General features: G+C 45.8%; 1 protein-coding gene across 1 annotated transcript in view; it reads left to right on the top strand.

The window, feature by feature from the left end:
• Positions 1 to 15,229, top strand: part of SMARCAL1 (SNF2 related chromatin remodeling annealing helicase 1) — a gene marked incomplete at its 5' end in the record, with an annotated part of 50,650 nt that extends 35,421 nt beyond the window's left edge. Inside the window, 6 exons of the mRNA XM_079709888.1 lie at positions 4,117 to 4,187; positions 6,269 to 6,371; positions 9,100 to 9,282; positions 10,395 to 10,495; positions 11,457 to 11,553; positions 14,980 to 15,229. Of these exons, the coding sequence (XP_079566014.1) occupies positions 4,117 to 4,187; positions 6,269 to 6,371; positions 9,100 to 9,282; positions 10,395 to 10,495; positions 11,457 to 11,553; positions 14,980 to 15,198 (774 nt within the window). The 3' untranslated portion in view covers positions 15,199 to 15,229. The remainder of the gene's footprint in view (positions 1 to 4,116; positions 4,188 to 6,268; positions 6,372 to 9,099; positions 9,283 to 10,394; positions 10,496 to 11,456; positions 11,554 to 14,979) is intronic.
• Positions 15,230 to 15,741: the final 512 nt, after the last annotated feature.

Genomic DNA, 15,741 nt, shown 5'->3' with positions numbered 1-15,741 from the left:
CCTTAAATTCTTTGGGATTTGTAGATATTTTCTTCCCTAAAAGGGGGAGCCACAACCTGCCTCATAGGCTTGGTGCTGGAAAAGTATGAAGGACTTGTGACAGTTGCTCTGAGTCCTACCTGTCGTGTGTGATTGTTGTCTCTGCTTCTTCAGCCCAGAGTCTTAACACTATTTTGCAGATTGTGAAAACAAACCCTAAATTGCAGGTAATTCTTCAAGAATCCAGCGGAGAAGGGGCCTTGAGCTCTTCCCAGTCCAGTGCTTGAGAATTGCTATGTGCTTCCTTGGTATCTTGGGAAATTTAAGTTTGTCCCTAAGAGAGAGAAATTGAATAGATACAGGTTGCCTTCAGCATTATGCTCAAGCCAGATACTAAATTCTTTCAGATAATAAGACAAATTCTAGAAAATCTGGTTTTCTTTTGTGTTCTTTAATGTAAATTAATTTTTATAATGGAAAGTCCAAGTAGCAAATGAATTTATGAGCATGACCCTTTAGAACATCAGAACCTTTCTTACTGTAAAACCCCAGATTTGGTGCATCTACAAACCATGGATCTGACTGGGAGCACCCTCCTGCCAACTTAACCCAGGGAGGGGAGCCAGTGTCAGCCGGGGCTTGGGCCAGATGGCCATCAACATGCCTTCCGAGCCCTGACTGGCTGTGAAATCCTGAATTGAAAGTGTTAAAATGGAGATTCATGGTTTTGTGGGTTTAGTCTGTGAATCTACAGAAAGGACCCCACCACCACCATTTTTATAGTGACTCTGTAGCTCCAAGTTTCCCTGCAATTTTACACATTATGGTGGTTCCAGCAAAGCACTGCTAGCCTGTCAAAAAGTGATTTCTTTCTTTGTTCCCTCACACCTTCCCATCTGGAGGAAGACATTTTTTAAAAAGCTTTAAATCACAGAAGCCAAGGTGAAGCAGCCAATTTATAAAACATAATGTACAGTGAAATCTTATTCTCATTTTCAGCCAAAATAATAGATAGCTCTTCACAGGCTAAGAAAAGCTGACTCTAATCATCTTTTGTCTGAAGCTGTTTTTTGATCAGCAAGACCAGGAACAGAAAAATGGAACTGGTCCATGCAGACTTCCTGGTGACAGTATCAGCTCACCTTTCTGCCGTTTGACAATCCACTTAGATTCCAACATAGAAAAATAAATTCAGAACCCAGTGGATCTAATTTAATAAAAATCTAAGAGGCAGGAACAAAGAATGCAGGTTATTTAAAATTTCCCAGTCCATGGCTGACAAAAGAAGTAAGATAGTTAATGGGCTAGTATTATGTCTACTCAGTTTGGGGAGCTTTTTTTTTTTTTTTAAGATAAAACTATTGATTTCTCCCACATTAAAAATACAGTAGAGGGCTTCCCTGGTGGCACAGTGGTTGAGAGTCCGCCTGTCGATGCAGGGGACACGGGTTCGTGCCCCGGTCCGGGAGGATCCCACCTGCCGCGGAGCGGCTGGGTCCGTGAGCCATGGCTGCTGAGCCTGCACGTCCGGAGGCTGTACTCCGCAACAGGAGAGGCCACAACAAGTGAGAGGCCCACGTACCACAAAAAAACAAAACAAAACAAAACCAAAAAAAACCCAATAGATATCTATTGCATAAAATCTGCCAAATAAAGAAAAGTATAATATGTAACACTTATTGTTTTTTATCACTATACTATAAAAGAGATTAACCTGGGCTTCCCTGGTGGCGCAGTGGTTGAGAGTCCGCCTGCCGATGCAGGGGACACAGGTTCGTGCCCTGGTCCAGGAAGATCCCACATGCTGTGGAGCGGCTGGGCCTGTGAGCCATGGCCACTGAGCCTGCGCGTCCGGAGCCTGCGCTCTGCAACGGGAGAGGCCACAACAGTGAGAGGCCCGCGTACCGCAAAAAAAAAAAAAAAAAAAAAAGATTAACCCATCTATTTATATTACATAATTTTGGCATATATCATTTTGGTATTTTTTCTATAAAATTTATGTATATTTTGTTTTAAAATATATATTATTTATTTCTCTATATATATTATAACTTATGTACATGATAAGCAACATATGTATTTTTAAAGCAGAATTGGGATCTTATAAAGATACATCAAGTGGGGAAGAAAGCAAGTTACAAAACTATATCTGTACCCTTTTCCATGTTGTTGTATGTTCTTCTAAAACATAATATTTGAAGACTGCATAATGTTTTCTCACCTGGCTATATTGTAACTTTGCCAGTCATTTGTAGTTGAACATTTAAGTTATTTCAGTTGTTCACTATGCTAAGTAACACTACACTGAAAAAGCAGTTTACATCTGAATTTGTGTACCTCCAATTCTATCCGGGGGATAAATTTTAGGAGTGAGTTGCTGCATCACAGGGCATGGGCATATTTTGAAGACTTTTGGTACCTATTGATAAATCAGCCCCAAAAGGGTTATTAGCCCAGGGTACCGTCCCCCAAGCTGTGTGTAATAATGATGTTTGTTTTCTCACACCCACATTGGCTCTGCGTGTTAAATCTTGGGGCAGGGTTTCTGAAAGTGCTTTTTACCATCTCTCCATCTGTTTTGCCCTCTTCCTTTCTAAGAGCGAGTGTGGAGTGAGTGTGGGTGGGAGGGAAGGACCTGACAAGAGTCTCTGAAGGAACAGGAGTTTAATTGTGGATTGAGAATGGGTGGGGTGCAGTCTGCTTGAGGCATACATGCTGCGGGTGAGGTCGTCAGATGGGAGCCTGACACTGTCCCTTCAGCGTATCCTACTAGGGACACGTTCGGTTGGAGGGCCTAACCTGCTGCAGGGGACCCTTTGAGAGACACGAATGGACCCCATGTGAGTTCATGGGCCACACGCGAAAAGTGTGTGTGTCCAGAGCCTCATCAGAATCCTGACTGGGCCTGGGGCTGAGAAACAAGTTAAGACACACACACAGAATCACACCTTCAATGTGAGTTCCCAGGAGGTTAGAGTTGTTTAATTGAACTGCTGCCACAAAATAGGAGGGACGGTGCCCACCACTGCCACGACTCATGTAGAAAATGAAATGGATCCACTACCCCGTCAGTACCCCTACGGATTCCTATGGTTCCTGGGTCTCTTTCTTCTTTCTTGTCAAGGCCTAGAGGAGAGATGCTGTTTAAAGCCAAAAAAACGATTTTGACCAGGTAGCTTTTCTCACCATCTATGGTGTCTGTAATTTAAGGTACAGTCCAGCTGTGGCTGCTTTCCTGAGTTATTAATGAGTTCAGGGCCATAGGTGTTCTTACTGTTGGGTCACCTCTTTGTTCCATGAGGAAGCCGCCATGTCAATCACTGGCCCCACAGGGCCCAGGCCCAAAATGTAGGGGCATCTATAAACCCATGCTGGCTAGTGGAAGGGGATGGCTGCCCTGCCAAGGATGGTAAGAGTATCTGTCCTCTCTGGGAACCCAAGAGTAATGGTAAATGTTATCTCATATTGTTACGAAACTGGTTAAGCACCTCCTGGGTTAGCATTCTTTATTGGGATTTATTTAGATGCAAACTATAAAGAACATACTGTTTCCTCTTGAGGGAAGTCAATTACCTTCTGTGGACACAGTCCAGAAACATGTGAATAACATCTTGAGATGATACTAGAATAGACTAGTTGGGGTCAGTTGGAAATGATTCAGTAAGTCTTGGAGGTGAGCTTAGTCAGTTGGGTATGGACACAAGTTGGCAGAAGGAAAGGAGTGGGGGAACATCTTGGGCCACTGTCATGTGTAAGTTGTCACCAGGCTGTAATACCTATAGTAAATAGGTGTGCTTAGCAGGGCTGCCTTCCCGCTGAGCACGTGAGCTTGGTATGGATGGTGAAGCGCTACCTGCGATGCCCTTCCAAAGAGCTTGCATGTTCCTTGCCTCATTGGATTCTCACAACAGTTCTCGAAGGGTGACAGAATAGCTGTGATGCTACTTTATCTCCCAGTACAAAACCAGAGTCCAGACAGTTCCTGTGGCGTGGCTAAAGCGAGTGGATAAGTCGGGGCCTCTTGGCTCTGGCGATTGATGTTGGGATTTGTAAAGCTCTTGGTGGTGATGATTATGTCAACGGGTCACGGAGTTCTCACAGTGGGAGGCTTTAAACCCTCGATTTCTCCTTCCACAGAAACAGCAGCAGAAAGAAGCCCTCATTCTCTTCTTCAACAGAACAGCTGAAGCTAAAATCCCATCTGTCATGTAAGTGGACACCAAGTGTCGACTTCTCTCTCTTTTTTAAAAAAGAGAAGGGTGGTGGAAGGGGAAGGGTGCTTTCTGGGGTCTCTTTTATAAGAACACTAACTCCATCTCCTCCCATACGCCCCACATTGGGGGTTCGGATTTCAGCATATGAACTGGGGGACAGGGACACAAACATTCAAATCATAACATACCTTATACATACTTTTTCAAAATTTCAAGATAAATTATATAGTGATGTATAGTTTCCAACAGTTTGGACATCTGTTAACTCATGTCACATTTATAGACTCCTCGTGAGATCAGTAGAATAAGTTAAAATGCAGAAACTGGGCTTCCCTGGTGGCTCAGTGGTTGAGGGTCCGCCTGCCGATGCAGGGGACACGGGTTCGTGCCCTGGTCCGGGAAGATCCCGCATGCCACGGAGCAGCTGCGCCCGTGAGCCATGGCCGCTGAGCCTGAGCGTCTGGAGCCTGTGCTCCGCAATGGGAGAGGCCACAACAGTGAGAGGCCCACGTACCACAGAAAAAATAAATAAATAAAAAATAAAAATAAAATGCAGAAACTGAGTAAATCTAACGTAAATCTCTAAACTTCAGAATCATACAGCTAGTAAGTGGAAATTAGATTATAAATCTTAAAACCCCAGTTTCCTCTGATAGTTGCTTTTCTTCCCATTTTTGCTGTTGTTCGTTTTCATTTTAATGGACATCTTTCAATATAAAGCCAAGGTTATTGTGGTCGGCAGATATTTCCAGCTCGGGAGCTCAGGGACGTGAGGAAGGGCCGAGCAGCAGTGCCACGTCTGAGATGTAGAGGGCTGAGAGGCATTAGGAAAACTGGGGGCCATGGTGTTTATGGGCTGGCCAAGTTGATTTTATGGCCTTGTGACTTTCTGATGCTGTAGCAGTTAACTTTTTTGCTTATATCATGGCAAATTTTATGTCTCTCAAACTAATTAAAGTAGATTCTATTAGTACCAACAATTCACAAATTGAACTCAAATCCATACCGTATTTGGTCATAGTGTTGTTTGAAAAAATTCTTAGATGGTTTAGAAGAGAGTCCGCTTACCTTTTCCCCACCTGCCTGCACTGTAATAGGAAACCTTGGAGATTTGTCCTTCTCCAAGGCGAGCAATGTCTGTTCTTTGCCCAGACACACACCCACGTGTGGGGATGGCCTCAGGCAGAGCGAGGGCTCCTTGTGTCCTGTCCGAGGAAGCTGACCTTCCCGCCGCCTGTGCAGGAGCCACCGGTGACCTGTACTGGGACTGGGAACCCTCTGCAGGGCGCGAGTGCCAGGGCAAGCTTGGGATCTGCCAACTGGGTGACTCTGCTCCCTACAGCTCCTGGGGGTCGCTGCCTTCCTTTAAGGCCACAGCTAAAGATAAGGAGCAGAAAGTCAAGAAAAAACACAGTGGATGGAGGAGAGAAGTAAATTAAAAGCAGAATGGAGACCATGTAAACAAGACCTTTTCACCCCATATTCCTTGGCCTTGGAAAAAAGAATTCACTTATACCACTGCCTTAACTGCTGGCCCTGTGGTTTGCAGTCTGATGTGGGAGGGAGCTGGAGGGCGATCCCTGACGTCCCTTCAGTATTATTACTTACGTCTCAACACTACATTGCCAGAAATTTATTACTGTCAAGAATCCCTCAGTCCCTGCCCAGGCATTTTCAGATCTGTAAACAACACTTCAATTTTTATTGAAAACACATTATAATGATAGTAGCAGCCAAAGTGCAAACTGTTCATTATCTTGTATGATCCCAGGTAATAATAAGAATGTTTCAGTAACCCATCAGAGACACGTAAAACATAAGGATACTTTGATTTATTTGTGTTTGGGAGATGACTAAAAAAGTATGGAAGAACTCTTTCTGCATGTGGCGGAAGACGACTTCCCCACAGTTCCCGAGGGAAAGGGGGAGAGGTCAGCTCTCAGAGGAGGGAGAGAATGAGCTGGGGAGGCAGGTACCCAGAAGGTATCTGCTACAGATGCAGTCACTTTTCAGTAATTAACCTCAGCTGGATTGCGTATGTGTTTAATTTATTGTGTTGTCATTGTCAAATGCAGTGAATATATCCTGGACCTACTGGAAAGTGGAAGAGAGAAGTTTCTAGTGTTCGCACACCATAAGGTGGTTTTGGATGCAGTTACTAATGAGCTTGAGAGGAAGGTAAGCTCCCTTTGAAATTCAGCACAGGGTGCTTTTCTTGTTTGTGTGTCAACTGCTAAGCAGGCCAAGGTCAGATCTGAGCAAAGAAATGAGGTGAAGGTTTCCAGAAACATTTCTGACGACTTTCCGAATAATTTTCCTTGCTTGTAGAACCATGAACAGGTTTGTTTTAACCCATCTTTTAAAATGTTTTATTTTAATAGCTTCATTGAGGTATAATTACCATTCAGTGAACTGCACATATTTGAAGTATGCAGTTGAGCAAGAGTGGAGGTAGTTGTTGCACAGAAAGAACAAAAAGTGCCCACTGAACTGAGAAGGTATTTTGAGACCTAAAAACAAGGCAGGCAGCTCCATACAATCAGTGGATCCATTTATTAAAGGGTAACTTACATGGAGGGTAGGACTGGGTAGATGGTGATCCAGAGCATTTGCAGCTGCACTCTGCAATGCTGAGGAGCCACTGGAACAATTTTATAGTTAACCTAGAGTATAGGGGTGTGTGCTTGGAGACAGCAACTACATCCCTAGGTCAAGATTTATGATGGGTTACTAGTCTCCTGAGCATCAGGAATGCATCAGTGAAGGTTGTCATCGTTGGAGACTAACCGAGCATACAGGCCACCTGGACCTAATGATCATTAAACAGTATCTATTAACTACGAAGCCCTAGATGACAAAGAAGAGATTCACTACAGGACAGTACAGTGTTCTACAGTACAGCCCTAGGTAAGGTCAGTGGAAGGACAGGAGGAACTGCACGGGCCCAAGATGGCGCCAGTTTTGCTAACAGCCATACAGTAGTGAATATATCCGTCAGCCCCAGAAGTTGCCTCCTGTCCTTTGTAATCCCCGTTTCTCCCTATCCTCCCGTCTCCAGGCCACCACTGATCTGCTCTCTGTCACTGTAGATTAGTTTGCATTTTTGGAGCCTTATATAAATGTGGAATCATACAGGATTATACAGTGTGTACTCCTTTTTTTTTTAATCTGATTTCTCTTAGTCAACATATTTTGACATTCATACATGTTACTGCATATATCAACAGTTCATTCCTTTCTATTGCTGAGTAATATTCCATTGTATGCATGTACCACACTTTATCCACTCACCTGTTGGTGGACATTTGCCAACACATCCTTTTTTTTTTTAATTAATTAATTTATTTTGGCTGCATTGGGTCTTAGTTGCAGCATGCGAGATCTTTGTTGCGGCATGTGGGATCTTTAGTAGGAGCATGCGGGATCTTTTAGTTGTAGCATGAGGACTTCTTAGTTGAGACATGCAGACAGCTCATCCTTTTTTAGTGACAAGTAGAAACCCGCCCAAATGTGAGGAAATAGATAAATGGTTAAAGTATACTATTGTTGCATAATGAACTATTACACAGCCATTAAAAATCATGTTTTAGAAAACATTTTAATAATTTGGTTTATTTACAATATAATGTTTATCAGAGAAAAGCAAGATATAGAACTTCGTATTTAAAAGATGTAGCATACACATTGAGAAAAGAGTGATGGGAAAAAATAGATCGGTAATTTATTTGCCTCATAATGTCTGTCTTTATCATTAGAAAACAATAAATGCCACTTAAAGTAAGCTGATCTCAGGAACCTAATCCTGTGTTTCCCCTAGGGGAAATTATTCAGTATTTGCTAATTCAGATTTTATAATAATGACTATATAGTACATAACTACTGTGAATAACAAGAAATAACTACATAAGGTTATAAGACATTTAATATATATATTAAAATTAAATTTTTAATTGCAAAAAGAAATTTTTTTTTTAAAGAAAATAAGCTGAACTAAACATGCAACTATCAGATACAACTCAGCAGTTGATTCCTGGGCAGTTATCCCAGAGGAGTGAAAAGTTACATTCACATAGAAACTTATACACCAATGTTCACGGCAGCTTTATTTGTAGCAGTGCAAAGCTGAAACCGACCCAGATGTCCTGCCAAAGGTGAACAGGTAACCATGGTACATCCCTGCCATAAGACACAGCTCAGCAATGAGAAGGAATGAGCTACAGGTGTGTGTGAACCGACTGTACGTGCAACGACAGGGATGACTCTCCGGGCAATGATGCTGAGTGAAGAGAGCCCAGCCCCAAAGGTTGCACAGTGTTTGACTCCATTTATAAATGTTCCTGAAATGGAACATTTTAGAAATGCAGGACAGATTAGTAGGGACTGGGTGGTTGAGGGGGAAGCAGGAGGGAGGCGGGCAGGGCTATAAAAGGGCTGCAGAGCATCCCTGTGTGGTTAGAACTGTTCACTGTCTCTATCGTGAAGGCAGATACATGAAAACCCACATTCGAGATAAAGTTGTATAGAACACACACACACACACAGGACTTTAAGTAAAACTGGGGAAATCTGGATAAGGTCAGTGGATTGTATCAAAGTCAGTATCCTGGGTGTGATATTAGGCTATCATTTTACCAATATTACCAGTGGAGGAAACTGGGCAAATCATACGATGAATCCTTCTCTGTATTATTGCTTCAACTACATGTGAGCCTACAGTTATCTCAACACAAGTTTCAATTTGAAAGGAAAGGAAAGACCAGGAAAGAAGCTCAGAAAGCAGTACGGAGTGACGAGCCTGATGCTCCACCCGGCTTGGAGCCAGAGCAGCGCGGGGCTCTGTCCCTGGAGCCGTGCCGCCGAGGCCCCGCACCTGCGCCCACCTTGCTTCCCTCTCCTGTTCCCGCAGCGTGTGAAGCACATCCGCATCGATGGCTCCACCTCCTCGGCCGACCGCGAGGACCTGTGCCAGCAGTTCCAGCTGTCGGAGGGGCCCGCCGTGGCCGTGCTGTCCATCACCGCCGCCAACATGGGCCTCACCTTCTCCTCGGCTGACCTGGTGGTGTTCGCGGAGCTGTTTTGGAACCCAGGGGTGAGGGGCGTGCTCCTGGCTGCTGGCAGAGAGAGCCAGTGGCGGGAGCGATGTGGGGCTTCTGTGCACTGTCCCTGGTGCCTGCGTCATCTTCCCTCTGTTTCTGTTAGGCCTGGTAAACACGCTTATCCTTTGCACATCCATTGGCCAGGTATTAGGTCTTCACAACAACCTGCTAAGTAGTAGGCTTATTGACCATCTTATTACCAATGGGAAGATTGAAGTTTTAGAAGGAGTCTCAGGATCCATGTCTCCATGAAGAAATTGGAGCACAGAGAGCTCAAGAGCATAGCTGTCACTTAAGGGGAGCACGTGGCAGCCCTGGTCCCAGGCCTCTGGCTTCCCAGCCTGAGCCCCTTTTTATCAACCGCCCCCGGGAGCCACTTTACCAGTGGGGCCACAACAGGGCGACTGCGGTGGGTATTCCCTGAACATGCCCAGGGTGCCCACTGGCCTTATCTGATTAGCTGTGGCAGCAGATGGAAGACATTTGTTTCTACTCGAAGTTTTCTCCTCAACTCCAGAGAGAAGTTCTTTCCCTTCTGTTGTTCTGACCAGTGTGGTTCTCATCGACCACATGTCGGCCATGGCTATAACAATGGGTGGGCTTAGAGAGTGAAGGCATTTTATACTGGAAACCATGTTCTTGGTTTTCATTATTCGTCGTAGGGTTTACCACCGTATAAAAAAGCCACCCTACCCCTGATCATATATGGCCTCTCCCTGGGCATGGTATCTCTATCTGTTTAGAAGATAACTTTTCATTCCGTGGAGGAAGAGTGGCAGTGTGCCGGGTCTCCTTCGTCACAGCTGGTGGCAGAGCTGAAGCTGGCTCTCCCTCTGCAGCGCACAGCACCTGGCCCGGCCCTGACGGGTCATCCACAGCTACCCAGCTGCAGGTCGAGGTCCCCCCTGCTGACCAGTATTGTGTTTGCTTCTCCCTTTTGTCAGATGACAGACCGTTTGTGGACAGAGACTTGCAGGCCCCCTGCCACATGACACGCAGTGAGGAGGAAGGGTTGTGGTGAGGCTCTGGGCAAGAGGCCACCTGCTGTGGTGGGCTATGCAGCTTCCAGCCTTGACCAACATGCATCCCGATCCCCGCCCCGCAGGTGCTGATGCAGGCTGAGGACCGGGTGCACCGCATCGGACAGTCGAGCTCCGTGGGCATCCACTACCTGGTGGCGAGAGGCACGGCTGATGACTACCTTTGGTGAGGCTCCTGGCTGGCCAGGCAGTTGGGTTGACACCGATGACATATTTCCTTTGCTCCCTAAGAGCCTCTGCTTTGGGGCAGGTCTCCAGGGATCCACACAGAAGACCTAGTGGTGCGCTCCCCCTGTCCTCATGACCCTGTTTGACCTCCTGCACAGCGTTAACTGGTGGCTGCAGGGGCCATGAGGAAATCCTGTAGGAATAAGGGGATGTGGCTCCTCCCACTGACCTGAGACAAGGGAGGAGAACTTATTGGGATGAAATGTAGGTGGAATTTTGTTTGTAAAACACTCTGTTCCCAGACGTGAAGGCATTTGCTGAGGCAGGGAGACTGCCCCCGTGACCCCCTTGTGAGGTGTGCTGGTACCGTAAGGCCACATCTTACAGTGCTGCTGCTGGGCCATCGGGGGAAGGTGGCTCACCCTGGGCCATGTAGTGCTTCCTTAGCAGAGATGGGGTCAGATTTTTAACTCTGGGGTTTCATGTCCATTACTTAGGCAAAAACTCCCCAAATGCTCCCTCCCCAGTTCCATTTCCCCCTTCCTCATATTGTTTCTTGATTATCTCATTAGTTCCCACTACCTGTCTCTGTTTCCAGCATTATGACTAAGGCATCTTACCTTTATTTTGCGTGTGGGTTGCCCCTACTTCCCTCTCTGTTAATGCATTTGTTAATTGGGCAGCTCATAACAGCACCAGGTTCAAATTTTTGTTGCAGTAGCATTTATTTCCTACACATCTTCCAGTAGAAAGAATTTTGAGCCTGACGATGTGAGCCCTGACTTGGTCCGTTTACAATAGAGAGGAGGTCAGTATTTCAGGATGGGCGTTTGTGCCTGAAGATATGGAGAGATGTGAAACAGTGAGCGTGTCTCACAAGAACAGGGGCTGGTCTCGCTGTAATCAGTCTGCTGGTTCTGTGCAGGTTGTTTCCACTGCAGCTCATTTCTCCCCAACAGGCCCCTGATTCAAGAGAAGATTAAAGTTCTGGGTGAAGCCGGGCTTTCTGAGACCAATTTTTCAGAAATGACAGAAGCTGCAGATTGTTTCTACAAGGTAACGCCAGCATGTGGCTCCCTGCCACCGGGGTGTCCAGAGGTCCTGAGCGGGAAGGTGTGAATCACTCCTGGGGACCTCCCTGAGCTGGGGAGCTAAAATGATGGCTGCATTCGTTCTCCGGTCAATCTGTGTGTGTGCATCCGTTTATGGAGAAGTGCTGGCATTAACTCCTGCTGCTTCTGACATGCCCTCCTAGGTCCTCGAAAACCAGGGCCTCCAAATGCTGCCTCTTCCATCAGGCCATAAGAAACTGACAGAAAACGCCCCATGGCAACAGCTGAATTGTTGCAAAAAGTACATAGCAACACCACGCGAACACGTCCCCAGCGCAGAATGGGGAGTGTTTCACATAGGGTGCTGCTTCTATGTAGCATATTTTCCCCTCTGTTGCTGCAGCTTATCCTCAGTGTCTCCCCATTTTATAAAGGGGTGAACAGAGACTTGCGGAGCAGTAAGCCTCTCCCGCAGTCATGGGTCCCTTGAAGCCAGCCCAGGCGGAAGGCTTCCAGACTCAGCCAGCATTCCCTGTGTGACAGCCCCTCTCACTGTCAAGGAGAGTAAGAGACTGGTGAGCATCCTTCCATGACCAGGTGGGGCCTTGTCAGAGGTGCTAAGAGGAGGCCTGTTTGCCTCTGGAGAGGGCAGCCCCGGGCCCAGCAGGCCTGCCCTGGCTTAGCTCTCCAGCCCCATGGCTGCCACAGCCCTTCCCCCTCCGTTTCAATGAAACAAGGTAGAGGAGCCAGAGATGCAAAGACTCCCAAAGGCTGGTCTTCTTTCACCTGCTCGGATGGTTGACAAGGAAGGTGAGAACTCGGGAGGTCCTGCCTGATGGAGGGCGACCCCTGGGGGGTTATTTCTAATGAGAGCACGGACAGAGGTCTGAGCCTCGTATAGAAAGGCGGCCGTGCGCTTCAGGAAGCTGACTGCCACCTCCTTCCCGTGGAATTGCCGGGCATCGGAAGCTGAGTCAGGTCGACACGATCTTGTAGGTGATGCTAAGACTTGTATGAGGATATAATCTTGAATTTACATTTGCTTGCAACTAAATTCTTTCTTCGTAATGTAATTATTGGGATAAATAAGACTCGGGAGATCGTATTTTTAAACACAGGGTATAAGTTATCCCTATAATTAATAAGCCAATTTTAAAACAACCTTCCTTTTAAACTTTTTGAAGAACTGTCTAATTCAGTTGAATGGTGACTGTTTTGACAGAGCCTTGGTTGTTATGCACCCTTTGAAATGAAAGAGCCTTATTTTTAAAGGATTCTCAACTAATGAGAATAGGTTTATTTATAACTCATTTATTTATACTGGCCTGACCCTCGGTTGCTTTGAATTAGTGAAGAATTTCTGCCTAGGGACTTCCCTGGTGGCGCAGAATCTGCCTGCCAGTGCAGGGGACACGGGTTCGAGCCCTGGTCCGGGAGGATCCCACATGCCGCGGAGCAACTAAGCCTGTGCGCCACAACTACTGAGCCTGTGCTCTACAGCCCGCGAGCCCCAACTACTGAGCCCGTGCGCCACAACTAACTGAGCCTGTGCTCTAGAGCCCGCGAGCCACAACTAACTGAGCCTGTGCTCTAGAGCCCGCAAGCCACAACTCCTGAAGCCTGTGCGCCTAGAGACCGTGCTCCACCACAAGGGAAGCCACCGCGACGAGAAGCCCACGCACCACAACAAAGAGTAGTCCCCGCTCTCCGTGACTAGAGAAAGCCCGCGCACAGCAACAAAGACCCGATGCAGTCAAAAATAAATTAATTTAAAAAAAAAAGAATTTCTGCCTAAAGTACAAATGGAGTTTATCAATATTTATTTTGATTAATAATTATATCACTTAAAAAAATGAAAATAGGGCTGAAAACTATCAACTATTAGGAAAAGAAAGTGTTGCCTCCTGTATAGGAGCCAAAAGCAGAAGAGGTCATGTCTGCCCGCGTGCTGGGAAGGGAAGTGAAATATTGTCTGGTCTTGGAACTTGCTTCCCTTTAGTTATGCGTGCTCCAAGTTAGCACATAGCATTGCCATCACGTCCTCAAATGCACGTAGACAGCTATTTCTACCTGGAGTAGCCTGCCTTGTGGGCGGCATTTCCTCGACCTTGCAGTTGCTCAGACAAAAGCTGATATCACAGAGGAGGACATGCGGCTGACCTTAATGACCTTTAATGTCACTTCCCATCTGAATAGCTAGGATCCTGAAAGGCGAGAGAATGTAGGGTATAAATTATTGAATAATCTAGAGTCCTTGCAGGATCAGTTTTCAAGAACTTCACTTCACCAGTGTGGAGGGCTTCTGTGAAAGCAAAGAAATAGTGGCCAGTTAGGTTGAGACCTGACTACAAAGGGCCTGGAAAGCCAGGGAAGCAGCATTAGACTTGATGAGGTAGGCACAGGGGTGCCCAATGATGTGATAGGAAAATCTTGTTAGAGGATAGTCTGTAGGGAAAAATTAGCCTGGAAAAGACCGGTGAGCAGTTGACGTGGGAAGAGGCCTGAGGTGGGAAGTGCAGTGAAGCCATTGCAGATCCAGGCTGGTACAAAGCGATGTGGCCCAAGTAAAGAGCCTGCCTATGAAGTATCTGGGAGGGAACAGAGAAACTAACCTGATGCAGTTTGATGTGTGAGATACGGAGTCAGGATGCCCTGGTGATTGCAAGTGAGGGAAACTGTGAGAATAGTGTGAGACCATCAAAACTAGGGAACAGGACCTGCTTTGGGGATGTAGGAGATGAGATGACAGATGGTTGTGGTTTTTAGACAGGTTTAGTTTTATGGACCTGTGGGAGGTCAGTGGAGATACTGAATATGTGCCTCTGGGTTGAATGATGGCCAGGGTTAGGAATTTAGACAGAGGAGAGATCAGCAAAGGGGTGAGAGCAAGCCCGTCGTCTGCTGTGGTCATAACAGCTGGGCATGATTTTAGCACTACACCGTCGTTGTCAATGCATAGATGCAGTTGGAGGGCATTTTGATCATTTGTAACTTTAGGGTAGTCAGAAACAGGTACATGTATCTTATCAATATGTTAAGTGTGTGTTTTATAACCACTCTGAAAATTAGATATAAACCGTGGCTGAACACACCAATTCGGGAGTTGAATTACAGCCTAACTAACCTCTTAGTGGAGAAAGGCTTGGGAGCTGTTTCAATATTGAAATACTGATTTGTAAAGTTAGAAGGGAGAAAACATTCCCAACATAAATTAGTGTGAGAGCAGGTCCTGTGTTGCTTTCACAACCTTTCGTTTTTTGTTTTTCCTTCTTTACCCAGCAAGCAGCAGAGAAGCTAAGAAGCCAGACACAAAGGCATTGAGGCTGCTTGAGTGATAAATAGTTTACTGAGCTGGTCCCACAGTGGTGGAGAGAGGGTCAGTGTTGGTGCCTGGGTGCTGATGTCTTTGTCTTTTCTTCCTCTGGTGAAGGACCCAAAGCAGCGGAAGATCTATGACCTTTTCCAGAAGTCCTTTGAGGAAGACGGAAGCGATATGGAGCTCCTGGAGGCAGCGGAGTCATTTGACCCAGGAAGTGGTTCCCAGAACATGGGAGACACACTGGATGAAAGCACATTGACAGGCAGTCCGCTGAAGAAGAGCAGATTTGAATTTTTTGATAACTGGGACAGCTTCACCTCTCCTTTGTAAGAGGGGCCAAAAATTCATTAAAATTCATGGAATTTATTAAAATAAGGCATTTTTTTTTGAAAGCCTATGCTCCTCTGGTCATTACCACAGTGTTGGTCTCTGTCTCCAGGCCCAGCAGGTTACCAGGTATGTGTCAGCATTTCCTTTCATTATGTGTGGGTTTGCTTGGGTCTTAATTAACCTTAGCGTAACCTACTGAGAAACAGTAGGCTATAGTAGTAGTGATTCATGTTCTTTAATTAATGAGGTGCTTCCTGCACAGGACCCGAAATCTAGATTTGTAAAATTTATTGATTCAACAAATATTTATAGAGCACCTAATATGTGCCAGGAACTGTTCTAGGTGCTGGCAGCAATTCACTAAAGAAAAGAAGAAAGTACACGCCTTTGCCGAAGTTATCATGTAAGAGGAGAGGCAATGGTTATATGTTCTATGAAAAAAAATACAGTAAGCTAAGGGTTTAGAGCAGGGGTTGACAAGCTTTTTCTGTAAATAGCCAGATAGTAATTACTTTTGGCTTTATGAGCCAGGATGTCTGTGTT

The sequence above is a fragment of the Hyperoodon ampullatus genome, assembly GCF_949752795.1.
Source record: "Hyperoodon ampullatus genome assembly, chromosome: 8".
In the NCBI taxonomy this organism is placed as follows: Eukaryota; Metazoa; Chordata; class Mammalia; order Artiodactyla; family Ziphiidae; genus Hyperoodon; species Hyperoodon ampullatus.
The sequence above is the reverse complement of the archived record's forward strand: the minus strand, read 5'-3'. Positions and strand labels throughout refer to the sequence as shown.